We start from the raw sequence: 27,700 nt of genomic DNA, 5'->3' as shown, positions 1-27,700 counted from the left end.
CAGTTAAGGCGGTCATAAGCTTTTTCCAGATCCAGCTTCAGATCCACAATACCCCTCTTCCCCGTTTTAATTTTCATATAGTGGACCATCTCTTGGGCAATAACTACATTATCCATCATCTGCCTTCCAGGAACAAAGCTGCCTTGATTTTGGCTTATAACATTCGGAAGAATACACCGGAGTCTATTGGCTATAATTTTAGTAACCGCCTTATAGAGCACATTACAAAGACTGATAGGCCTCATCTGTAAGAAAGAAGATGGCTTCTCAACTTTCGGAATCAGGACCAGAAGAGTTTTATTCACCAGCATGATATCCTCGGATCCACTAAACACTCCTTTAATAAATCTATAAATACATTCCTTCACAGTCTCCCAATGTTTATGATAAAAACTTGCAGGAATACCATCAATCCCAGGAGCTTTAGTAGCCCCAATACTAGAGAATGCCTGATCAATCTCTTTCTGGTCAATAGGGTGGAAAGCTTCTAGAACCATATCATCCTCCAATCTGGGAAAAGAAGTCCTAGAAAGAGCTTTACCAAGATCCACACTTTCTTCTTTGAATAAATCTTTATAGAAAATAAGGGCCAGGTTACGAATATCCTCGCCCTCATAAACCCAATCTCCATTCAGATCTTTAATAGCCTCAATTCGATTCCTCTGCCTCCTAATAATAGTGGCAAGATGGAAATACCTGGTATTGCGATCTCCATCTTTGATCCACTCCTTTCTAGACTTCTGAAACCAAAGTAACTCTTCCTGCCTTAGCACCGCTTCCAACTCCTTCTGAAGAGTTCTAAGAAGACCATCCAAACTATGATCAAACCTAACCTCCAGAATACGTTGAATGCCTTCAATTCTGCTCAAAAGTTTATTCTTTCTTCTGATAATATGGCCAAAGATGTTTTTATTCCATCCCACCACATTCCTTCTAAACTCCTCAGCAGCAAGTAGAACATTAGAATGCAGTTGCCAATTATCCTGAACAAAGATTTTAAACTCAGGGTGAGATTCCCAAGCCACCTGGTACCTAAAAGGTCTATCACCTCTAGGACGGTGACCTTTCACCAGCTTAACAAGAATAGGGCAGTGATCAGAGTGTCTGAAAGGAAGATTAACCACAGATGCTTCAGGAAATCTGCCAAGGGCCGTAATATTAGCATAAACTTTGTCTAACCGAACAAAGGTGCAATTACGCTTCCAGGTAAACTTATGACCAGCGGCACCCAGATCCGAGAGCCCACACAAATCCATACTCTGCTTATGGTTAAGACACCGTTCACATAGTGGTTCCTATCCCCTATTTGATCGCACATACGGGCGATATCATTAAAATCACCAACCACAAACCAAGCCTCTTTCATACTCGTACTCATAGTATACAGAACCTCCCACAACCTTTTACGATTGGAGTTTAAAGGAAAGGAAAAGAAGAACACAAATCCAAATTGACTAACAAAATCTTCATGAGAGTCTAACGACAGGGACTAAATAGTTCACCGAGAAAAACGTTAGGGACGAAATAGTTCATCGAGAAAAATGTTAGAGACTTTATCATAAGTTTTTTAAAACACATGGACTAAACAGTGTATTTTGTCAAAATATAAGGACTAATAAATTAATTATCCTAAAAAGAAATATAATTTTATATAATATTAAATATTAGTTTAAGGTATTTTTTTTTTGTAAGAAGGGAAGAAAAAAAACAAACAAACAAAAACCTAACCCGGGATCAGTCTAGGAAGACTGACCCCAATCCTATCCTCAAAAAGAGAAGGTAACAGAAAAGAAGGAGGAACGGAAAGGGTAGAAACACCTAACATCCCCCCATGCCCAGCAGCTGCCAAGCGATCCGCCACGCGGTTTTGCTCCCTATAAATATGGGAGAAGGTAAGAGAATCGAAGGCAGGACGAAGCCTCAAGATGGCTTTAATGAGATTCTGACTCTTAAGACAAACAGCCTGTCTATCCGAAATCCTGTTGATAGCCTCCAAATTGTCAGACTCCACCGAAAGTCTTTTAACACCCATGCGAATGGCGAGTTTAATGCCAGACAAGATCCCCTAGAGCTCCGCAGTAAAGGAGGAGCCCGTACCTAAGTTATGGGTAAACCCAGCCAGCCAGGCGCCACCAGCATCCCGAAGAACTCCACCAGCAGCAATTCTGCCATTACTAAGGCAGGAGCCATCCGTATTCAACTTGACAACCCCTTCCCTGGGCTTCCTCCAACCAACTAACTAGACCTCTTTAACCGGGGAGGGGTGAACCAGAGGCTCTCCTTCAAAACTCTTTGTAATAACAGAGAGTTTTTTCGAGAAGTATATATACACTAATATTTTTACACTTATACATATTAGTATATAAAAAAAATTTATTATTTATTTTATTAATTTTTGTTCTCATTTTATTTATTATTTAATATAATACCTTAAACTAATACATTAGTTTAAGGTATTATATTAAATAATAAATAAAATGAGAACAAAAATTAATAAAATAAATAATAAATTTTTTTTATATACTAATATGTATAAGTGTAAAAATATTAGTGTATATATACTATACAAATTTAATATAAATATGTTGATTAAATTTGAAAAAGTAAAACATTTTCACATATATAATATAACTAATGTTTTTTTTGTACTTTAATGTAGAAAAATAAAAAGAGAGACTAAACAATTGAATAATACAAAAGTTAAGGACCTTAAAGTATATTTCTGAACTGACAAGTATAATAGTTAAAAACATAGAGACTAAAACATTATTTACCATAAAATTTATCCTATGTTTTATTTACATAAAAATGCAAAAATTATTAATTTTTTTTTTTTTTTTGAGAAAAAACAGACTTTATTCAATATCACTTTTGTCTATACATAAAGCTGTATGCAAAAAATCAGGAATCAAAGAATCACTAAAAAAATTAGCATAGGAACGAGCTTGCCGAGCCATGGCATGAGCAACTCCGTTCGCTAATCTCGGGACAAAAACCACGGAAAAATCCTGGCGTTCAGAAATAAAAAACCTTATATCATCAACAACTCCCCCAATCTCCGTTCGATTGACCTCTTTGTTATTTATCAGCTCCGTTACACTTTTCGCATCCGATTCTATTATCACCCCCTGCAGATCCAAGCTTTCGCACCATCTAATTACCTCCCAGATTGCAACTGCTTCTGCAAGCTATGCAGAAGGAGATCCTTGCCCGGTGCTGCAAAAACACCTCAGAAACTCGCCTGCGCTATTTCGCAGCACAGCCCCGACACCAAATTCCGACGAATCAGCGAAGATGGATGCGTCGACATTGCATTTGAGTCTTCCGCTCGGCGGCGTCTGCCATCTGCAAAACCTATTTCCCGCAGCAGCCCTCAGGTTAGTACTTTTAGCCCTTTTTGCATCTGTCCATTCAGCCACATACTGTACAGCTCGATTTACCACTATATCAGCCGAGTCTGTCGACCCCTCCCATAACATTTTGTTTCGATGCATCCAAATTGCCCACATGATTACCGCCTTCCTGCTAGCAATCTCCAACGAATCCGTCTCCAACACATTTAGAACCCAATCTTCAACCTAATCCCACTCTTCACCTGACGCTAAAATTTCTGCTTTTTGCCAACATAAACCAGCAAACTGACACCCAGAGAATAGGTGCCAACTGTGCTCAACGTCCGTCCCACATACAACACAAGTGATAGGGGTTGAAATCTTCCTCTGCATCAGTCTAATCCGTAATGGCAAAAGCTTTGAACATAATCTCCATACAAACATTTTTATTTTCTGAGGAATATTGAGTTGCCATATACGCTCCCAGGCTTTTTTAATGTTTGTGTTCCTATTCAGTTCTTCCAGGCGCCTATAACCAGATTTGACTGTGTATTCCCCATTTTTCGTGAAATGCCACATTAAAGAATCGTTCCTGTCTGCTCCCACTACCGCCATCCTCCGAATTATCTCACCATCCTCTTGGGAGAACCAATTTTCTATTCTGCTCAAGTTCCACATTCGCGTCCCAGTAATGAACAGATCAGATACGACCGCCTGTCTATTTGCTTCCGTGCAGCACGAAGTGACATAACAACTAGAATCAGATTGAAGCCACGGATCCTCCCACACTTTTATCTTGTCACCACTACCTATTCTCCAACGAATACCTTTACTAAGCAACGGTATCGAACTCCACACACTCCTCCAAATGAAGCTAGGATTAGACCCTAGATTAGAGGACAGGAAAGTGCCTTGAGAGAAATATTTTGCTTTGAACATGCGACTAACCAAAGTGTCCGGGTTGACAATAAATTTCCATCCTTGCTTGCCCAGTAAAGCCAGGTTAAATTCATGGAGATTTCTAAATCCCAATCCACCATCCTCTTTTCGTGTGCTTAACTTTTCCCAACTACACCAGTGAATACGACGCTCCCCATTCTCCTTCGAACCCCACCAGAAGGAATTCATCATTTTTTGAAGTTCATCACAGGTTGATTTAGGAAGAAGGAAAGTACTCATACAGAACGTGGGTAGTGCCCGAGCAACAGATTTCAACAGTACCTCCTTCCCCGCGCTAGAGAGAAACCTATAAGTCCAGCTCCTGAATCTTTTTAACAACCTCTCCTTAAGGAAACCAAAAATCTCCTTCTTCGATCTCCCAATCAGTGATGGCAGTCCCAAATACCTTCCAGTGTTAAGATTGTCAAAAACATTAAGTACGCTTTTTATCTCATCCCTATCCTCAACCTTAACGTTAGAGCTGAAAAAAATGCCAGATTTTTCATAGTTCACTGCTTGCCCAGACATTCTTTCATACTTCTGTAAAATGGTTCGTATTTGTCTGCTTTCATCTTTTGAGGCACCAAAAAACAAGAAACTGTCGTCAGCAAAGAACAAGTGAGACACGCTAGGAGCCCTCATGCATATCTTGCATCCAGTAATAAGGCCATCATCCTCAGCTTTTGAAATAAGTCGAGATAGAACCTCAGCGCAAATAATGAATAAGTATGGTGATAGGGGATCCCCTTGTCTAAGGCCTCTACCTGGGGTCACTGGCCCCACAAGGTTTGCATTTACATTCACCTCATATTTTACAGTAGTCACACAAAGCATTATCCAATCCACCCATTTATTAACAAAACCCATTTGGTTTAGCACAGATTTCAGAAAACCCCAGTCAACTTTGTCATAGGCCTTGCTAATATCAATTTTTAGAGCAACCTCACCTCTCCCTCCTCTCTGTTTTCTCTTCATGTAATGCAAGGCTTCAAAGGCAATTTGGACACTGTCAATAAGTGATCTCCCTGGTACGAAAGCAGATTGACTTTCAGATATGATGTTAGGCAGTATATTCTTCAATCTGTTCGCAAGAACTTTTGCAATGAGCTTGTAAAGAACGTTACACAGAGAAATAGGCCTAAGATCAGTCATGTGCTCAGGATTATCCTTTTTTGGTATTAAGGTGATTATGGTATGGTTGAGATGTGCTGGAAGTACTTTGTTATGAAGCCATTGTGAGCATGCCATAAAAATATCATGTCTTATCAGTGCCCAGAAATGTTGGTAAAAAGCCGGATTGAAACCATCGGGTCCAGGTGCCTTGTCTGGGTGCATTTGGAATAAGGCAGTTGTAAATTCTTCCATATTGAAAGGTTCAGTTAACATACCATTCATCTCCTCAGAGACTAAAAAAGGCACAACTTGCGTTTCCGCATAATCAGGCGTCGGAGCAGCCATGAACAGAGTTTGGAAATATTCCAGCGCAATCCCCTGCTTCTCCTCCTCCCCTTTATGCCTCACGCCACCTGCATCAGTAAGCTGGTTAATGAAGTTCGTTTGTTGTCTTACTTTGACACACGAATGGAAGTATCCCGTGTTCCTGTCCCCATCTCTTAGCCAAAATACTTTGGCTCTTTGCCTCCAGTAAATCTGCTCCTGTTCAAGTACTAGATTGAGTTTCTCTCTATACTGAATATACTTCTGAACTAATTCCATGTCCGTTTTGTCTCTCAGTTTCTCCATCATGAATTTACAGCGTTTTATGTTTTCTGCAAATTTATTTTTAAAGTTCCAGCCCCAACTCGCCAACTCCCTGCTACATGCGCTTAATTTATCAGTCACCGAAGCCTGCGCATTTCCTAACCAGCAATTTTTCACTAAATCGCTAAAGCCTTCATCTAGCTGCCAAGCAGACTCATATTTAAAATTCTGTTTCCTTCTTTGTCTTGTTACATGCTCCCATTCCAGAATTAAAACAGTATGATCAGAGTATGCCGCTGGAACATTGCTCAGTAAGTAATTTGGAAACCTTGCCATCCACCCGCCGGACCCAAGAGCTCTATCAAGACGTTCTCTGACCTAGCTGGTCGTGCCTCGGCCCCGATCCCAAGTGAATGGGCTGCCCGTCATTCTCAAGTCATGTAAGTCATTTGAATTGACAGTCTCAGCAAACCGTTGAATTAGACTCGGCGGATAAGCCAACCCACCAAGCTTTTCATCGGTTCCTAAAATGCAGTTGAAATCCCCAATATAACAGGAAGGTAAGATGGAAGAACTAACCAAATTATGGATGAGTTCTCACGATTCCCTCTGTCTATTTCTATCCGCAACACCATAAAAACCAATAATCCTCCAATCCCCAACCTCCTGGTTTCTAACTGCCATTTCAATGTGCCGGTCAGAATAACTACTAACCTCAAACTTGCCTTCCTCCTTCCACAACATGGCCAAACCGCCACTATGACCCCGAGCATTTACTGTAAAGCACCCAGAGAACTGAAATTTTCTCTTCAAACCTTCGATTCTGTTACTGTCTACAAAAGTCTCCATCAAAAACACCAAATTATTACTTTTCTGATTTTATTCTTTTCATTTCATTTTTATTTTATCAAAGTTTGTATTAAAATTTAGGGTAAATAATTTATAATTCCTTATGATTTCACATATTATACTAGTTGATTCTGCTTTAAACTAAATAATGCCCTTCCTTATATTTTTTAATGATAAAACATTTTTTTTCTATTTTTTCCCACACTCAATCTCTCCAAATACATAGTATTTTTTTTATTAATTTTTATTTCATGGAAGTTTAATTTAGCGGTGTAGATTTTGTTTCATTAAAAAAATAAATGAAAATGCCTTAAAAATTATAAAATTAGAAGTAGAACTATATAAAATTGTAAATATGAACTTTTTATATTTAATAAACTTTATGGATAAAATAAAAAGAAATATAATTTTATATAATATTCAATATTAGTTTAAGGTATTATATTAAATAATAAATAAAATGAGAACAAAAATTAATAAATAATAAATTTTTTTACATACTAATATGTATAAGTATAAAAATATTAGTGTTTATATACTATACAAATTTAATACAAATATGTTGATTAAATTAAAAAAAGTAAAAGACAAGTTTTTCACATATATAACTAAGGGTTTTTTTGCACTTTAATGTAGAAAAATAAAAAGAGAGACTACAATTGAATAATACAAAAGTTAAGGATCTTAAAGTATATGTGTGAACTGACAAGCATAATAGGTAAAAATATAGAGACTAAAAAATTATTTACCATAAAATATATCCTATGTTTTATTTACATAAAAATACAAAAATTAAAATTTAGTGTGTAAAGAAGAATGGAGAGATTAGGAAATGTTCTTTTACATATTGAATATTGACTTTTGTGACTATGAATTGAGTATTTACCTATTCTAAAAAGTTAAACAGGGAAAGATAACAAAATCTAATAAATTTACATATATTGACTATTCAGTATTAACTATGTCTATTCAGACGTAACGACTCTTTTATTTTAAAATTTTGTGTCTTATAAATAGAGTTTTGTATCTACTAATTGAAAAGTTTTCTACTATCGACTCATATCTATTTCTTGCAAATTCTTGTTTTATCTTTGTTTTTTAACATGTTTCTTAAGGATTTCTTTGGTGTTTTCAAATTACCAAGCCTTTTCCCTCAACCTAAACCGAACTGCATTAGATGTCTAAATCCAAACAAGCCAAGCATCAATATGAGTTGTGGTAGATACCCTTCTCGCCAGCCTTTGTTTGAAGTCACAAACGGATTTAAACTTCTTGCTATAGAGGCTATGGGAGTAAAGGAACGAGAGAATGCAGCTGCTCAGAAGTTGCAAACTAAAGCTGCAATTGTTATTCAGGTAACTGCAATAAGTTTATATAAATTGTTTGGTGTTTGTGGCATATCTGATTTGTCAAAAAATGCAGGCCCATTGGCGTTGTCATAGAGCCTCTTTGTACTATAAGAGGCTGAAGAGAGGAGCAATTGTGTTCCAAACCAGATGGAGGGGAACAATAGCCAGGAGGGAGCTTCGGAAGCTCAAAATGGTCTGTATGCGAATGAGTATATCTTCTGGAAAAACTTTGGAATACTTGCATAAACATCCATTATGTTCTTTGTTACGTCCGTGTCCAAAATTTTCGAATTTTTATAAGTTGATACTAGATTATAACATCTCGAATTTATTATTTGAATTTTTTAAACCCGAGATAACATCTTTTATGATTTTTGTGTTAAGGAGTAATATCAGTTGTTTAAAGTTTGGGAAAAATCTTATACTAAGATAACTTAATATAATGGGGTTAGATTTAAAAACAAATAAGGGTTATAATATTAGGTTAATATCATAATTAGATAAGTTTGGGGTACAAAGGAAAATATACAGGAACAATGTGGTAGGAAAATGAATGATTATTTTGTTAAAGATTATTTTGGAATTTAGGGAATTGGAATTAAAAAGGGGAGTCTCTCTCTTATCGGGGGATCTTCTCGTTTCTTCCGCTCTCTCTCCCTATCTCGAGTACACCAAGGGATTCCAGAAGGTTTGCTTCGATTCTTCTTCCTCGGATCATGGTTGCCGGTGAAATAGGTCTTATTATTCTTTTAGAAGGATTTTGTTCCAGTCTGTGGTGATCTGCGTTTGGGTTCCGGGTAATTCGAACGCTTCCTTTTAGTTTCGAATGGTTTCAGTGAGTTTCACTAGCTTTCACCTAAGGGAAATGAAGTTTCTAGCTTCGGTTTTATGTTTTTCTTGGTTTCTGCTGGGTACTACGAACCCTTTCAGGGGACATCGGTTACAGATCGGTGTCCTTAAAAGTTTTCCAGATCTCCTTTGGAGGTAAGTCATTCTAGTTTGTTCGGGTTCTATCTGTTTTTCTTTTGCGATTTTGTGACTGCTCTTTTATGATTTTTGGTGAATAAGAGCCTTAAGACTCTGATTTTCGTATATGTGGGGATATTCAGTTCAAGTGAGGAAATGCTGTGAATTTTCTCATTCAAACCTATAGTGTTTCATAGCTTGTCCAAAGATGGGTAATAAACATAAAATCGAATCAATTAATGTCTGTGCTTGCCATTTCATATGAATGGCTATCTCCTTATGTATACATGCTTGTTTGTCTCTGAATGAATATATTTTAGTTGTGTACTAACAAATGAAGGGTTTCTACTACTTTCTTTATTATAAATTACAATCAGTATTTCTACTTTCTTATAGGAATTTTTAATATGATTTGCATTGAGGATTTCTATAGTTCACATATGAACTTTCTGGTATCTTTTTCAATACATGTTGCTCTTACAGGTTTTATTCATCTATTATTTTCTTTTGTAAAAAAATAGATTAGTTTGTGCTATGAATTTCTTAAGTTTAGAAGAACATTCATATATGAACATCCAGATTGTTGGAGTTGCTAAAATTAGAAACTTGTGAATGCTAGAAAAATGATGGTCCTTTTGGTAAAACGTCGTTTTAGGACTTGGAGATGATTTTGAATCAGGATTTTCCGGTAGAATGAGTAGTTTTAGATTTAAGACTTGATTGGATTCGTTCAGGTTAAAGAGACGTTTGTACTTGAATTAAATTCATATGATAAAAGAATGTTTAGACCTTGAGTTGAATTGTCTTGGTAAAAAGAGTCGTTTATGGAGGAAAATGAGTTCGGTTTATTATATGAAACTAACAATTACTATAATAAAAATTAAATAAATAATATAAGGTAATCATGTGATATAAATTTATTTTATATATCATTTTTATGATAAAAATATTATAGTGGTTAAGTTCGTAAATGGTTGGAAGATATTAAAAGTGTGTAAATTATTTAGGATATAAACATTTGCTTATTCAATTCGCCTCCAAAAAAATTGCAGGCTGCTGAATTAGATGCAAGGAGAATTGAGGTACTCAGTAATGCAGCAAAAACCATCCAGCGGCGAGTACGAACTCATTATGCTCGTAAAAGGTTTATTGCACTGCGGAAGGCTGCTATATACATACAGGCACTTTGGAGAGGTGATTCATCTTAAAAACACACTCTGTGTGTATATATACATATGTCGCTCATAAATTTGTGTTTTCTCATTTTTTTTTTATAAATTTGAGTTTTCTAGGAAGACTTGCATGCAAAAATTTTGAAGGCATGAAAAGGGAGGCGGGTGCTATAAAAATTCAGAAGCATGTCCGCAGGTATGAAGCCAGAAAAGCCTACAAGAACCTACATGTCTCTGCACTTCTCTTGCAAACGGGTTTGAGAGCAATGGCTGCTCACAAGGAATACAAATTTAAGTTGCAAACTAAAGCTGCAACTATTATTCAGGTTATACCAGCAATAAGTTTACATTGTTTGGAGGCTTTACTTTGTGGCGTATCTGATTTGTCAAAAATGTTTCTCTTTTACTTGGAATAACAAAATGCAGACCCGTTGGCGTTGTCATAGAGCCTTTTTGTACTATAAGAGGCTGCAGAGAGAAGCAATTGTGTCGCAAACCAGATGGAGGCTCGAAATGGTCTGTATGCAAATCAAATATTTGTAATATCAGCCAAATGATTTTCATAATCAAAAACTTTCGATTTGCCTAAACAAAACGTCCATTATATAATATATCTTCTGGTAAATCAAATATTTGCAATATCAGCCAAATGATTTTCATTATCTACCAGAAAAGAAAATCGTGTCTACAAAGTCTTTCTTTAGGTACATAACTGCAGAAATAATTAATTTGACATCAGCTTTGTGTGCCTGCAGGCATCAGTGGATTCTGAGAGACCAAGAGCTGATGAAATCAAAGAGGAGACACACAAAAAAGTTGAGCAGCTTCAGGAATCTTTGCAGAGGTAATGTATTATGTTCAATTCAACCAATTATCTTTACTACGGGCAGAAAGTAAGCAAGTTTCCTTATGTGTATTAGGCTAGAAGGGAACATGCCATTGCCTATCGAAAGCACTAGCGCCTTTGATCAGATCATCCAGAGAAAAGGCCATGCTATTGATATGGATAGGATGCCCATGAAGAGGACTCTACCGGTCTCAAATCGGCTCAAACCGAGTTAGTTTGTTTACTACCCAAAATCCATTTAATTATTCTTTTAAAAAGTTAATAATTCCATTTATATTGATTTTTTAATATAATAAAATTACAAAATTAAATTATATCAAATAATCATCTATTCTAATAAATCAAAATATTTAACTTAAAATTTTAAAATTTAATAATAACTTTCTAAATTCTTTTATATAAGAAATTATTTTTATATTTTTGAGGAGGAGGAGGAAGAGGAAGAGGAAGAAGCAACTATGAGAATTACACTAACCAATGCTTGACCATGCACCAACCATGGGCTTCTCTGTTGATTTATGGAATCAAGCGCATTGAAGGAAGGTCTTGGCCGGCTCCTATTCGAGGTAAATCGCCTTTTCAACTTTTAATTTTTGCTTACAATTTTCAATTTAGGATTTTATCTTTTCTTTGCGGGTATTTAGCTGAGAGCCTGAAGCTTGCTTCTTTTTCGTTATTATGTTGTAAATAGATTGATTATTTTGTTAATTTTTAACTGCTTTTTAGAAGTGTTCTATGTAATTGGAATCTTGAAACTACTCTTATGTTTTCTTATTCCTTTTTCTGTTTTTCATTATAGTATTGTATGGAATACCCAAGTTTTGGATGATGCCCAGTTTGGAAAAGAAATTTACTGCCGATTTTCCCTTTCTTGCTGCCTATTTTAAGCTTGATATTTTAGTTCGTATGGACTGGGCACCCATGTCTTTTGGATTATGGAAATGAGGATTCTATGCTTTTGGGAAAAGTTCAAAATTGGAAGACAACTAGCAACAGATTTCTTAGTCTCTTATTCAGTGAAATAGTCTTAGCAATTGACTTTAGCACAAGAAGAGTGTGAGATGGTGTAGCTTGTTTAGGTCTATCACACTACTTGTCTTAGAAGTATTTTTTAAAAGTTTTCAATGACTCCATTAATTGTAATGCTGAATTTCTTTTTGTTGATTGGATAACTTTGAATTTCGGATCTTGTTACTTGCCAGTAAGGAAGTTCACAAGACCCATGTCCGTTTTTATGGTCTTCTTGAGTAAAAATTCATGTTGGATGTCTAGTTAAAGCATAAAAGAAAATGGAAATGTTTTATTCTTTTGAGATTCAGACCTTTGTACTGGGAAAGCATAAAAGAAAATGGAAATGTAGAAGTAGGGATGATAATTTTTAACTCCTAACACATGCAGCTCATGTAATGAACTAGTGGAAACTCAAAAACGTCTTTTATTTTGGTGTCCTTTTCCAAAGAATATATGGTTGCAGGTGCTTAGGAAATGCAAGATAAATAGGGTTGCGTACAGATGACATAGAGATTTAGCTGTCTTAGTAGCATAAGTGCAATTCATAAAAATAGAGTGGTAGTAGAGTTTGTTTTAGTGTAAATTGTATAATGATGTGTTGAAATTCCAATAGTTTTGATTGGAGTGTGATAGAGGGAGAGCCCATCACTAAGGAAAGTAAGATTTTAGCCTATCTAACCCATGGCCTAAGGAGGGTAATGATTATTCTTGGAAGAGACACGTGGAGGGAATAATTGAGTTGGTGCTGGATAACCATATTTGCTGGGGAGAGAATGCTGGTCCAATTTGTTAGTTGTAAGGGTAGGCTGTACAGAGAGAAGGGGAAATGCTTGAGAGATGCTTTTTTTTTTTTGGCTCTAGATTTTGCTAAGAGAGAGGGAAGGTTTGTCCTTGGAGCATTGCTATTGTTCTTATTTCATCTATATTGATATATTAGTAATATCTGAACTCTTTGATCTGTTTCTCTATTATTCTTCTGCTTTGGAACATCTCTAAAAGTGACGTGTTATTTGACTCTCTAAAATAATATAAATATAAAATATTTGTTTAGCAAAATTTAACTATCCCTGAATTTTCCATAAACCTGTGTTTTCCCAGAATTAATCCAAAATTTAACATATTTGCCCCTGTGTTTTCACGGAAAAACAGATTTACCCTTAAATCAAATAAACCCACAAAACTATCCGTGAATTTTCCATAAACCTGCAATTATACCCTAATCTGACGGAGCTGCTAAACGGCGATGACATCAAACCTTCTTGTCTCCAAAAAAATTGGATGACGACAATCAAAATTCATTTGGTTTCTTATTGTTTTCTATTGCTATTGCTTTTGGATTAATTAGGAGGTTTAGACGTCATTTTATTAGGTTGATTGAGCTTTTATGAAAATGAATTTTGACCAATCTGTTCTTCTAACTTGCTTTTAATCGAAATTGAATGTGCATATTTTTTTCTGTTTGTGATTGATTGTTCTTTTCTGAAGTTTTTCTGGAGATAAGAAGGTTTTGATGTCATCGCCATTTAGCAGCTCCGTCAGATTAGGGTATAATTGCAGGTTTATGGAAAATTCAGGGATAATTTTGTGGGTTTATTTGATTTAAGGGAAAATCTGTTTTTCCGAGAAAACACAAGGGCAAATATGTGTATTAACCCTAAATTGTATAATGATGTGTTGAAATTCCAATAGTTTTGATTGGAGTGTTATAGAGGGAGAGCCCATCACTAAGGAAAGTAAGATTTTAGCCTATCTAACCCATGGCCTAAGGAGGGTAATGATTATTCTTGGAAGAGACACACGTGGAGGGAATAATTGAGTTGGTGCTGGATAACCGTATTTGCTGGGGAGAGAATGCTGGTCCAATTTGTTAGTTGTAAGGGTAGGCTGTACAGAGAGAAGGGGAAATGCTTGAGAGATGCTTTTTTTTTTTTGGCTCTAGATTTTGCTAAGAGAGAGGGAAGGTTTGTCCTTGGAGCATTGCTAGTGTTCTTATTTCATCTATATCGATATATTAGTAATATCTGAACTCTTTGATCTGTTTCTCTATTATTCTTCTGCTTTGGAACATCTCTAAAAGTGACGTGTTATTTGACTCTCTAAAATAATATAAATATAAAATATTTGTTTAGCAAAATTTAACTAGTTAAATTTATTTTTACTCCAACCATACTAGTTATTTGACTCTCTATTTGATTATTTTATCATTAAAAATGAATAAATTTATAGAAAAAAAGAAAAAAGTAGAAAAAAAAACAAAGAATAAAGAAAGAATAAATAAAAAATAGAAATAGGTAGTAAGCAACTAGCCAAATTTGGCTAATAAAAAGGGCTAGCTATATATTTTAAAGAGTCATCATCTTGTTCGAGTGTTCTCTAAATAGTTAGTTAAATTTCACAATTTAGAGAGCCATGGCCAAGGATGGTTCTAACCCCATGTCTCCAAGAAATATTGATGGGGTGCTGAATTAACATCCCCAAAATTGGCCCAACCTGTTAGGCCCTCCTTAATCCAAATTTCTATTGTTTTTTTGCTTGTTAGGCCATCCCTGAATCCTTTTTTTCTGCTATTGTTCTTTTCTGTTTTGTTGTTTGGTTATTTAGAGTTTGAGTTCTATCAACTGGGTTGTAACAGTTCAGTAGTTATTTGATTTGATTTTTTTGGCACTAAAAGTATGCTTTATTGACCAAAGTAAAGAGCATGAGTTGTTATGAGTTCCATTTAAACCATTAAACGAAATAAACTCATGTTCTGTCTGCATTCCAGTTTATGAGAACTTTAAATTGATACCATTAAAAGCTTCAAATGGAATAAAGTAAGTTGCATGTTCTGTAGACTAAAAACTTCCAATTCATGTGCATAAATTTTTAAGTTGAGAGCTAAAGCTGACCAAGGTTGATTAAAAGACTCTCCTAGCACTCTAGTGCTTGCTTCAGAGGCAAGTCTAGAACATTTTCAATTTTCTTAACTAAGGCTAAAATAAGTGCACTTTTCTTCATATTCTCCTTTTCTTATGACCAAATATGTTACTTATTATGAATTATCATGTCTTGTTTTTTGAAGGCCGCCTTTGGATTCATGCTGCAAGTAAAGTTCCAGAGGAAGCGACAATTAAAGCAATGGAGGATTTCTACAGGGAAATCTATGCAGTGAATGAAATTATTGATATTAAGTTTCCAGAACATTATCCTGTTTCAAGACTTTTAGGTACTTGGTTTGTTGTATTTTTCCAGATTTTTATTTGTTTCATCTAGATGAATTGTGTTATCCTGGCTTGATGCTTCCCTGAGTCATTACATGTTTTTAAACACGGGTGCTTTATGACCTTCTTTTATTTGTATTAATTACCTTTTTTTTTCCTCTTTTATTGGTAGTTTAATGTTTTAATGCAGGGGCTAGCCCCATTTGACTAATTCTTGTTTGTCAGCATTTTTCCACAGTAGAATGCATATTAATGGGTGTTTTTTTTTTTGCTAAGGAGGCTGCATTGATTTCGTAAACACGGAGAGGTTTCCATTAAAATTGATGAAATTTATGTTGTTTGTTGGATTGGCAAGCCTTGTAGCAAGTTCTTTATTCAAGTTGATGGCTGACTTTGTATATGATACAATATTTTAACAGAGTCACCCTTCTCTAATGAATGCAGATGAATTTAATCCGCATGCTAGATTTACTGGATTACATATATATATGGTATCTAGTATCTAGCCATTTATAGATGCTTTGTATGTGAATTATATGTCGTGATTCAAGCCTTGAATTGTTGTAGTTCATTCATTTTGATTAGTTCTAATCTTTTGCTACATGAATTGTAAAATCATTTTGGGAACTTTCTTTCCTACTGTCTGTTAGCTCTGTCTTTCATTTGGTTCAAACTTTTGATAAATTTAATAATATGTTTATGTATTTTATAGGGTGTGTTGAAGTGGTCGGCTGTGTTAGAGGTGAAGAAGTTGCAAGCTGGGAGGCGATACCTGAAGGGGTAGGCAAAAATTCGAATTTCTGACCTTTTTTTAAATCCATACACTTGGTTTCTTTAATTGATAAACTGTAAACTATGTTCCCTGATTTGGGGCTTTTCTTAACCTGCAGGTAAGGTTAGAGGGACAAACAGATTTTTGCTGGCTTTGTGAACGGCCGCAGGTGCGCCCTCTGCACTTACCCTGACTTTTGGAAGTGTTCTTATTTGCTACTTTCTACTTGCTCCAATTTTTATTGATCTTTTGTTTTTCTTTTTCAGAAATTGCTAGTTCCATTTGAGATGCGAGGCTTCAAAGGTGTTTATAATTTGGGAAGGAAGGTATGTGCTGTAAAATGAATAAATTTGCATCTAGTTATTCATATGATGTTGTGCAAGTTTGATATTCATGCAAGGTTTGTACCTTTGACAGATACACGAGGCTGCAGTTAGAGGTCTGACCCCAGTGAAAGGTCCAATGCCAGTAAGATTTCCCCTTCCAAATCCTTGTGATCCTTTTTCCTTAGAACCCGGGTCTATATCCAAGACATCACCTCATAAATCATCTCAAGTGGAGAAATCATCAAGTCTTAGTGCAGCAATTGCTGGTGCTCGTGCAGCAGCTACCCAGTTCAGCAAGAATGATCAAAATCGCCTAACAAATAATACACAGAATAACAGTTCTAATCCCAGAAGCAGTGACCAAGTAAAAAGCAAACCACAGGATAGCTTAGATGAAGTTCCTAATGATGAATCTTCAGCGCTAAATGCTGCTGAGCGAAGCCATCACATCCAGGACCCGGGAGCAAGTAGCCATAATCGAACTCGTGCTGATAGGAAACAGACTGCTGGAGCTTCTCCTAAGGTGTGAACTTTGTTCAGATCACAATTAGCGCTTTTTCAAAGGAAAAATAGATTAATGTTAAACTTTTTTTTTTTTTTTTATATGCGCCTGATTGCTCAATTCTTTGACAATGATCTCCAGATTTTTGCTGCAGCAGTTAAAGGGCTGAAGCTTTCCTGAATCATGTTGGTTCGTGCTTTGCGTGCTAGATATGTTGAAGAAAAAGGGGCATTGAGAAGTCGATTACAAGTTGCAGATGTTCAGATCAGTTGAGGATCCAAGTTTTGCTTGTCATTGCTTCGCTGTCATACTTATTATCACCTGTACGTGTACACTAGTCTAAGGCTGTTCATGTATCACCGTGATTTAGTTGTCTCGATAGTCTAGTTGATACATTGTATTAATAGAAAAGTGCAGTTGAGAAACTAATAGATAGTGAGATTTTGGGATTTTGGAGTCGAAGAAGTAGAGAAATAACGTATTGAGGTTTGATACTGGATCACACTGTATTCACCATAAGATATTACCTTGTGTATAGCTTTTGGTTTGTACAGGAATGTTCACAGCATTAAGTAAACTTTAGTCTTCTCTTTGAGATTGAAACAAAATAAGCATTAGCAATAACTGAATTACCATAAACACAATATTCTATTTTATTGTACGAAACCAGTGTTTGAAACATCTTTTACCGGATTCATTTGGTGTATGAAATTGACATGTTTAAAACACCGATTTCAAATGTAAAGAACTTGAATGTTAAATGTCAAATTTGATAATAATACTTTTACATCATGTTTAACAATTTTTATTAAAAAATGTAATATATTTCCTACATTTATGGTTGAGGAGGATCATATAATTAAAAAGTTAATACAATAGTAAGAAAATTTATTACATTTAAAGCTCAAACATATATATATCTCAAGAGTGCAATCTCCACTACTCAATGCAAATAAATAAGAAAACAATTATTGCTCATATGTTTAAAACTATAACCATGTTCTTTGTAGAATTCATTTATTTAAATTGAAGTTTTTAATTCATATTCTAATTTGGAAAATCAAAATAAATAAGATTTTAATATACCTTAACAATCTCCACCATGTTTAGAATTCTATAAGACATAACACTTTGAATTAAAAATTCGGAAGTTTCATAGACTTCTTTTTCTTTTGGTTGTACTTTTACCTTTCACTTGTGTTGTCATTGACCTAATTTCTTAATATCAAACTGTATAGACGAAACATTTGTATCTCATGATAAAACCATCGTTCTACCAACATAATTAATACTCTAAACCTAGACTATGTACCATTTGGTAGGAATTGGATCGATTTTGTTTATAACACTATGGGTTAAGGTGCAAAAATACCCCTAACGTTTTGGACCATGAGCAATTTTATCCCTAACGTCTAAAATGGTGCAATTTTACCCCTAACGTTGGAAACCAAGAGCAATTTTATCCCTAACGTTGATAAAGTGAGTCAATTTCAGATACTATTATAAAACACAAATATTTTTGTTCCTTATTCTGCACCAATTGTATAACAATTCGTTCTAAAAAATGATTTCATATTTTTTATAATTTAATAATAGAATTTGAGATTAATATTTATAAATTCGGTGAATTTTTTGAATTTTTTTTGTCTAATTCGTAAAAAAAAAACAGTATATTTTTTATTTATTTTGTTTTTTTTCACATCCCAACGTATGTTTGTGATTTGTTACTGATAAAATGATACACATATGAAGTGTAGATTACAAGATTCATGACCGAGAAGACAGTTTGATGAATATTTTTCAAATTGATCCAATTTATTAACGTTAGGGGTAAAATTGCTCTTGGTTTCTAACGTTAGGGGTAAAATTGCACCATTTTAGACGTTAAGGGTAAAATTGCTCTTGGTCCAAAACGTTAGGGGTATTTTTGCATCTTAACCCTAACACTATTAACACGTGAAACATGAAATTAGACATAAAAATAATAATTGAACTACATCAATCTCCTATTTTTATGATAACATGTATATATGTATTTTTTTTTATATCAAACTTATTATAATCAATACCAATCCAATTCCTAATAAATTGTAAGGTAGTTCAAAATCCAGTTGTCATATAAGCTGTTCCATAAAGCTTTAAGTAATCATATAACAAGTTGATTTTTGAAAACCTAACTAGTACACTCCAAAACTCTTACAAAATTTGGGGAATAGAACAACAAAAGTCAACTCATTTTTTTTATTTACCAAATTCCTTAATGTTTTTAGTAAATAATTCATTAATATATGAATTGGTGCATATTATACTAATCATATTTTTAAAATACATTATAAAAACACTAAATGCTAAATCCTAAATTAAAACCTAATGTCTTGTATCTTATGATACAGATTCATGACGATAATAATGGTTAAAGAAAAAATCAAAAGATATTAAACCAACAACGAATAATCTCTTCACTAGATAAAACTAGTAGGAAATAATCCCAAAAGTTAATAAACCTTACTTCCAAATAGGGGTGTTTATCGGTCGGTTCGGTCTGAAAACCGAACCGAACCGAAATAACCAAAAACCGAATAGCCTCAAAAATAAAAACGAACCTAACCAAATAACAATAAATAACCGAACCGAACCGACCGAATTATTTCAAGTTGGTTCGGTTCGGTTATTCGGTTTTCTTATATTAAAAAATTTCATTAACAATTATTTTTATATAAGGTTAATATTACACCGTTAATGATATTGTTGGGTATTTACTTATATATACAACAATTTTTATTTTTATTTTTCTTTTTGGATTGAAAGAAAAAAAACGTAGAAATTTTATATAGAAATGAAATCAATATTAATTCCAAATATGAATTAGTGTATAATTGTACTAAATTTGTAGATAAACATTAAATAGACCAATAAGGCAATCCAAAAACTATCATGTTTAACAAAGATTATAATAATATAATTCTAAATCAAATATAACTTAGAACAATAAATGACATACACTAATTATATAATAAATCTAATTTCTAATTATATTTAATTTATTTCGGTCTGTTCGGTTAATTCGGTAATTTTGATTTAAAAACTGAACCGACCGAAATTACCGAAATATTATAAAAATAAAACCGAAACCGAACCTAATAGACCGAAAACCGAACCGAACAAACCGAAATTCATCGGTTCGGTCGGTTATTTCGGTCCGGTTCGGTTTTTGAGCACCCATACTTCCAAAGAGGAAAATATATTTGATTTCATAAAAGTTAAGATGTTCTTACAAAACTTGGGCTTAAAATACTTACCCAACCCTAAGTAAATAAGACCAAAGAACCCTCCCCTCTTACTTTACAATCCTAACGGGGTGTTTGTTAGAAGGGATATAAGAGGTGGGATAGAGATAAAAAAAACACCAGATAAATTATCTCATGTTTGTTTGTGAGATAGAAGAGTGAGACAAATGAGGGATAAACCTCTTATCCCTCAAATCCTATACCCAAGAGGGGGGGCAGTATAAGGAGGTGGGATAAGCTTCTGCGATTTTAATAGGATGGAAAAGTCCATCTTATTCCTCAAATTAATGTTATGTAGTTTAAATAAGATTAAAATAGTAAAATGTATTATTTTATCCCTATCCCTATCCCACGTACCAAACATTGAATAATAATTCCCGACTATCATAAATTTATCGTTATCCCAACCATTTATTCTTATCCCTATCCCAACCTTTATCCTTATCCATATCCCAATAGAATGCCAAACGCCTCGTAATAGTAATAGGGGCAAAAAGGGGTTTACAAACAACATGGTGGAATAGTAATTAAACACTAATGACAAGACAATAATTTATGCATGGCAAAACAGTAAATAGAGAAAATCAGAAGTGTGACAGGAATGTCTTCTTTGGCCGTTATGCAGAGCCACATGACGTATGGTCTATTGACATATTGTGTGGCTGGATCTTCGGACCAACTCATATAAACCTCAAGTTCAACTCGGCCTATGGAGGATCTTTTAGGGCTGCCATCCTTTTAATCCGCACGGTATGTGACATAAGTAACATGATGTGTGGTTTACCCAATATCGAACCAGGGAGCAGATTCAGTAGCGTGTAACTTCAACACGCTATATGGAACTCAGCGCTCGAATCCTCCCCTTCTAACCTACTCACACGCCGTGTTGAATAGGCCTCATGCCGTGTGAGCCCAAATTCACCATGGACTTATTTGCTCCTTATGATGCCCTCATCACCTTAAATTCTAAACTCTAAACACCTTAAACTTCAACAAATTAGAAATTGTATTGTTGTTTATAATTTTCATATCAAATAAGGAAATTCATTTGTAAATTAATTCCATCCATCGTAGACTTCATTTGCAAATCAAATGATTTTTTTTTTTGCAAATTGTAAAACCTTGGAAGCTTAAATATTCCATGATTAATATGAATAAAATTAGTTGATACAAGTAATTGACCTTTAATTCATTGACCTCACACAAATATATATATATATAATATGGACTATGTTTTTCCTTATAAATACAGAATTTAAATGGACCTTTGATTCACAAAACAAAATGGCAACATTTAAATATGTAGTTGCAATAATGATATTAATTTTGGGGTTATGGAATTAGGTCCAAGAAGTTGCGACGGAAGGAGATCAGATTTCCATTTGCATAAATTCTACAAAATGGAGCAATTGGACATGCACGTTTCGAAACGTCCGCAGATAATTAGAAGGACTATTCCTCGTCCACAGTCGTTTCCTGCTCCGATCTCCGCTAAAAGTCAACATCAAGGTTCTCCTCGGCGTGCACCACCGGGAGTCAACACGTAATTTAACTCTACTTATCTTAAAATTTGTGTTTCCCATCATTTTTCAGTCCTGTCTTTTCTCCAGTGTTTGTTAATTTGAGGAGGAGATCCATTATTGTTGTTTTTTCGGTTTAATTACTTTGGGATATTCTTGTAAATTCAAATCTTATCATCTATTTAATGTAAATCAGTAGTGCTAGTCTAGACCTAATAAGCTTTATAAGATGGTTTGAAGCTCCGAAATAAAATTCTAATAAGCCTAAACATAACTATGAATCATCAAATGAGAGTATAGGTGAAAAATTATGTATAATAAATATACTTTTCTTTCCTTGATTTTGGGAAAAATAATCAAATTTGACCATAACATCCTTAAAATAGTCAGATTCAACCTTAACCGATAAAATTGTGACTTATGTTACCGAAAATTTAAAAATGATGTTTTTACTGTTATTTAATTGTCATATTAGACCTTGCAAATAAGTTTGATTATAAACGGGGGCAGTTTCGTACAATTTTTTGTTGGCTATTTATAATTATATTATTAACACAGTAAAGATTTTAGAGATTTTGACAAAAAAAAAATTGTGATTAATTTATATGTGTCATACTTAATTGTATTTTGACAAAAACCTTAACAAAACTTCACAAATATAAGAAGATAAAAATTGTATTGATAAAAGTTGCATATCCTTACAAAGAAGGAGACTTATATAGCTCTCTCAAATTAAAAGACAAAAGACTAAAATACCTAGCTAGGGCTACAAATAATAGAGAGTGATACGGGTAGAATGGGAAGGGAGAACACAAATGGCATTTAGGTTATTAACCCTAAATGACAAAACAATAAATACATGAGTGACAAAACAATAATTCTGGAGTGGCAGAAAATTAGCCGAAATGTCTCACGATCCTTTTTGGTGCAGGGAACACCACACATGGTGTGTGGTGGAGCTTCTGCCTCCGTACGCGACTTCACTCGTCCAAACTCCTCGTGGCAACCTTCCTTGGACCAAACCCCACTCCACACGACATGTGGGATAGGTGGCACGTCGTGTGGGGGCTATTTTTTTCCTTTTCTCGTTGTGTGCTCGTCCGTGCTTCGTTCCTCCTTCGATTCTCTCGCCAAGACTTGAACCCATGAAGAGATTCCCCACATCATAAAGTATGATTTTATACCATAATTTAAGAATTTTAGACCTTAATTTATAAATTCTAAATCCTAAAAAATAAATCCTAAACTCTTAGTTTATAAACTTTAATCCTTAAAATATATAAAAATAATGATTTACTTAGTTTGATATAATTAAAATTCTTACTTGATATAGTTGTAAATAATTTTTAAAAAATGAATTTCCATGTAAATTTCCCAAACCCCCAACCCATTTATGGAACAAGCGGGCTTTTACAGGCCTGCGCCAAACCTAGCCTAATATCAAACTTTTATCTAACTCAACCCATTGGACGCGGTCCTGGATGAACCGGGTAGGGATGAAGAAGTCTATAATCTTCGGATGTCTTGAAAGTTGATGAAATATGACCCATAGGGTACTAGGAACTATTAAAAAGCATTGATTGGTCCTACATTCAATTCTTCTATAAGGATCCCACCCAATACATTGGGTATCACTCTATATCTATTGTTTCTTACTTGTTCTATTGATTAAGCACATCGGGGTACGGGTGGCCAAGAGGGCCCACTTGGAGACTTGGGATCTCAGCAGGAAATATGAAAGTTGCTTAAAGCCAGCAACCGACCGGTTCAACAATTGAATTGATGACTACTAAGAACATCTATAATACAGATTAGGGACATTCAGAATACCAATTCCTTTCCATGGGCGCCACAATCCCGCAATTATGTTCTTCATGGGTGGGAAATTTATTTATATGTCAGCGACAAACCAACTAACGAACCTGAGACCATTGCCCGTGAGAATTTTGCTTGGATGCATCAATCCGATATCAATACCGCCAAGCTCGCGTTCATTAATATTAAGAGTGACCGTATTTGTCTCCATGGTTGGACTGCTAATTGATTTTGGTGGATTCACAATCAAAGCAATATAACACAATGCTCACACAATTAAGGAGAGACACTCTCACAAGCAGCCGAAAAGATGGGGTTTAGAGTTTTACGAACCAATATTCTTAGTTTCATTCAGTTTTTTGTGATACAAATTTTGACGTTAAAATTGAAGTTCAGTAATTATATAAAAATTAATAAACCAATTACTATATATTAAATCAATAAATTAATTACTATATATCGAAGGTATTAAGATTACGTTGAAAAGAAAAAATATATATCTATCACTGTAAATGGGTGTGAAAGGTAACTTTTGCATTTTGAATTTTATTTAATGTATTTTAGCTATTTGACTCTAACATAAGAGATAAAGTGAAGAAAAAAAAAACTTAGAAATTACATTATGTGTTTTTAACACACTAGTATAATTTATAAAAATATATAGAGTAGTAAATTGTTTAACCTTATTATTATTATTTGATAGATTTACTGAAATTTCTCTGCCAGATAATAAAACGAGATTATAATATTCTATTTTGAGAATTTTTTATATCTGTTCTTAAAAAAAAAACAATAAAAGATGTTATTAGTGGGTAAGTAGCAATATGAGCTGTGTGAAATTGTATATAATTACCATTTAATTTAACAAATATCAAGTGGCTTTGGAAAGCATACAAAAAATTGAAAGTTGACTTCATTTTGGTCTATCATTTTTCACCTAATCCATGATACTTATGCCGGAAATGCTCACCGGCAAAGTACATTATTATTATTATGTATATACTATAGTTTTTTTTTTTTTTTGGAAAATGTATATAGTATTACTAATTGCAATTAATTGGATTTTTGCTCATTTTAACGTTACAACCATTAGATTTTAAAACATAATAGATAAATAACTGAATTTTATAATTTTTAAAGATGAAGTGCAAAAAATACTCCTAATATATATAGTCAGGAGCAATTTTATTTTTAATATCTAAAATGATGAAATTGTACCCCTAACATTAGCAATAAAGAGCAATTTTACCCATGTTGACAATTGGGTCAAGTTGAAAAAGTAATTCATCAAACTGTCTTTTTGACTATGAATCTTTTCATTTATACTTCACATGTGCATCATTTTATCATTAATTAGTAACAAATCATAAACATATGATTAGACGAGAAAAAAAATTAAAATAAAATATACTGTATTTTGTACGAGTTGGAAAAAAAATTCAAATATTTCGCCTCCAATTCCATTATTAAATCACAAAAAATATGAATTTTTTTTAGACCCAACTGATATGCAATTGGTGCAGAATGAAGAACAAAATATATGTGTTTTATAATAATGTCTGAAATTGAACCAACTTACCAATGTTTATCAAAACTTGAATTCTGCTAAATGATTAAATTACCTATGATATATTAAGATAAAACTCATCCTTGATGATCTGACAGCTTCGAGAAATCCATTCCGTGTACATCTTTTACCATCTCTACTATTTAAAAAATCGGGAGATAAGTATCACAACACCATTCAATCTCTCATTACACAAAAGGGTGAATATTGATTATTATGACCTCTGTGATCGGCTGGTGTCTTATGAAGGACGGTTAAATAGTGCTCATACTGCTACCATTCCTCCATCTGCACTATCAATTCTTGAGGCTAATGTTAGTATTGTGCCGGGTGCTCAAACAAATGGATCAAAAAATAGAAAGAGGCGAGGTAAGTGCTTCAAATGTGGTGATGTCAATCACTGGTTGACAAGTGCAAACCTCCCAACACATGTATGTATGCTAATTCTAGATTGTATGTCCCTCGTCCTTAGGCCAACTTTGTACAGCAATAGTCGTTTGATCCATTTACCAGACCTCAACAACCTTGGCACCCAGACACAGGTGCCACACATCACATGCCGGCTAATCCAATGCAACTGCATCAGATATATCCCTACCAATGGCATGGGAATGTGCAATTCGACAATGGTCAAGATTTGAATATTTCTCAATCTGGACAAACTACAATTGTAAATTTAAAAGTTAGGGATGCCTTACTTGTACCTAAAATCACCAAATCCCTTCCGTTTGTTTAAAAATTCACCAAAGACAGTTCCTGTTATTTTGAATTTTGGCATAACCATTTTCTTGTTAAGGATAAGGTAACTAGGGAGATCCTGCTGCACAGACCGAGTAATGATGGATTATATATGCTTCTAACCATCCTCAAATATAAAGACTGAGCAAAGGCGCCATTTGAAAGTTTGCATGCACGACTGGGGTACTGTCAAAACCAAACTATTCATGCAATTGTTAAGTAGAATCGGATACTATCTACTTCTTTAGTTAATAAATTTCGCTATTGTCCATTAGAGAAGTTTGTTAGGTCTTCTTTACCTTCTATTATTTGTTCCAGTTTTTATGTTTTTGAGATTTTACATTTGGATGTTTGAGGCCTTGCCTCTGTTTTATCTACTATTGGACACATATATTTTTTCGTTATTATGGATGAATTTTCTCATTTTAGTTGGGTGTTTGTCTTAAACATAAATGTTATGTTGCTACTGTGTTTGGGGATTTCTTTGGCATGATACAAACTAAATTCAACATTAAGGTTAAAAACTTTTACTCAAATTGTGTGTGTGTGTTGGGGGGGGGGGGGGGGGGGGGGTTGTGGTATTTACCCATATCTTTGTCCATACAATACACAGAAATACAACTTCCGTTCAAAAGTATGAGTCTACCTTGGTCATTTGTTCAATCATTCTAGAGATATTTGTCTAAACTATGACACTGGTCACATTTATATTTATACATTAGTTGAGTATCGAGAAGACATCTTTCCAGTAGCTATGCATTCGCCACCAGCACCAACTGCTCCTTGTATGCCTGGAAGTACATCTTATCAACTTCCATCGCTACTTGAACTTATACTGAGTGTTCTTTCTACACTAGGTAGTAGTCTCTTCTCTTCTCCATCTACCTCTATTCCCACTAGTACTCCATGCCAAAATAATCTAAATGACGCCACTCAACATAAAAACCTCTTCCTCACTATCGTGTGCAACTTTGCATAGTCATTTGGTACTATGTCACCAACACTTCGCACATCGTCCTTATCACCAATCAGCATCGACACAACTAATGTGACTTCATAGTGCTGCTCACTGAATCCTTTTCCTCCAGACCATATCCCTACTCCTACTGCCACCTCAAGGTTCTGGTAGCCGCAAAACCTTTGGTCTATTATCCGTTAGACCGACGAGACACAACAATACTATCTCTACTAATTGATTGTGTTCCCCTGCTCCCATAATAACGTTTTCCACTGCACCCCTCACACATATGCACCTGGTATGACACCGATTCTAGAGCACTCTACAGACCCACCATACCAGGTTCATACAATGGAATTATAGACATCGACCTTAAACTCTAGAGGCAAATTTGAGGCACTCGCAGATTCCCATATCCATGGTAGCATCGGTCCCACTTGCTTCAGCAAAGCAAACAAAGTTTTTGAATAGCGTCATGCAATGTTAGAGGAAATCAAAGCTCTTTTTGAAAATGCAAGATGGACACTTGTGCCTCAACCATCTGACCATAATATCATTACATCAAGATGGTTGTTTTGAACCAAACACAAAGTAGATGGATCCATCGAACGATACAAGGCCCATCTGGTAGCTCACAGATCCATTCATCAATCTAGAATCGATTACAAGGAGACATTCAACCCTGTGGTAAAAGCTACAAAAATACACATATATTTGCTCTGGCTGGTACATCAATCAACTTGACGTCTCTAATACGTTTCTTTATGGAAATCTGTTAGAAACAATTTTTATGGAACAACCACATGAATTTATGAACAAAGATAAGCCTAATCATGCTTGTCTACTGAA

General features: G+C 34.6%; 1 protein-coding gene across 3 annotated transcripts; it reads left to right on the top strand.

Moving 5' to 3' along the window:
- Positions 1-8,779: 8,779 nt before the first annotated feature.
- Positions 8,780-17,561, top strand: LOC136205706 (uncharacterized). 3 transcript variants are annotated; one of them, XM_065996426.1, is made up of 13 exons: positions 8,780-9,154; positions 10,189-10,330; positions 10,429-10,634; positions 10,735-10,824; positions 11,064-11,152; positions 11,229-11,365; positions 11,581-11,721; positions 15,228-15,371; positions 16,079-16,146; positions 16,257-16,307; positions 16,405-16,464; positions 16,556-16,987; positions 17,124-17,561. In XM_065996426.1, the coding sequence occupies exons 3-13, from the start codon at positions 10,458-10,460 to the stop codon at positions 17,133-17,135; spliced, it is 1,401 nt and encodes a 466-aa protein (XP_065852498.1). In that variant the 5' UTR covers positions 8,780-9,154; positions 10,189-10,330; positions 10,429-10,457; the 3' UTR covers positions 17,136-17,561. The 3 variants fall into 3 exon arrangements, with proteins under 3 accessions (XP_065852498.1, XP_065852497.1, XP_065852496.1); XM_065996425.1 differs by having other exon boundaries at positions 8,782-9,154; positions 11,584-11,721; positions 17,108-17,561; XM_065996424.1 differs by having other exon boundaries at positions 8,782-9,154; positions 17,108-17,561.
- Positions 17,562-27,700: the final 10,139 nt, after the last annotated feature.

The sequence above is a fragment of the Euphorbia lathyris genome, chromosome 9 (assembly GCF_963576675.1).
Source record: "Euphorbia lathyris chromosome 9, ddEupLath1.1, whole genome shotgun sequence".
Taxonomy (NCBI): domain Eukaryota; kingdom Viridiplantae; phylum Streptophyta; class Magnoliopsida; order Malpighiales; family Euphorbiaceae; genus Euphorbia; species Euphorbia lathyris.
The sequence above is the reverse complement of the archived record's forward strand: the minus strand, read 5'-3'. Positions and strand labels throughout refer to the sequence as shown.

What these genes read in the sequence shown, in the direction of transcription:
- LOC136205706 (XM_065996424.1), top strand. Translation starts at nt 10,458, where the DNA reads ATGAAAAGGGAGGCGGGTGCTATAAAAATTCAGAAGCATGTCCGCAGG. An exon ending in CCAGATGGAGGCTCGAAATG is followed by an intron (nt 10,825 to 11,063) that starts GTCTGTATGCAA and finishes GTGTGCCTGCAG; the next exon opens with GCATCAGTGGATTCTGAGAG. An exon ending in TTGGCCGGCTCCTATTCGAG is followed by an intron (nt 11,722 to 15,227) that starts GTAAATCGCCTT and finishes TGTTTTTTGAAG; the next exon opens with GCCGCCTTTGGATTCATGCT.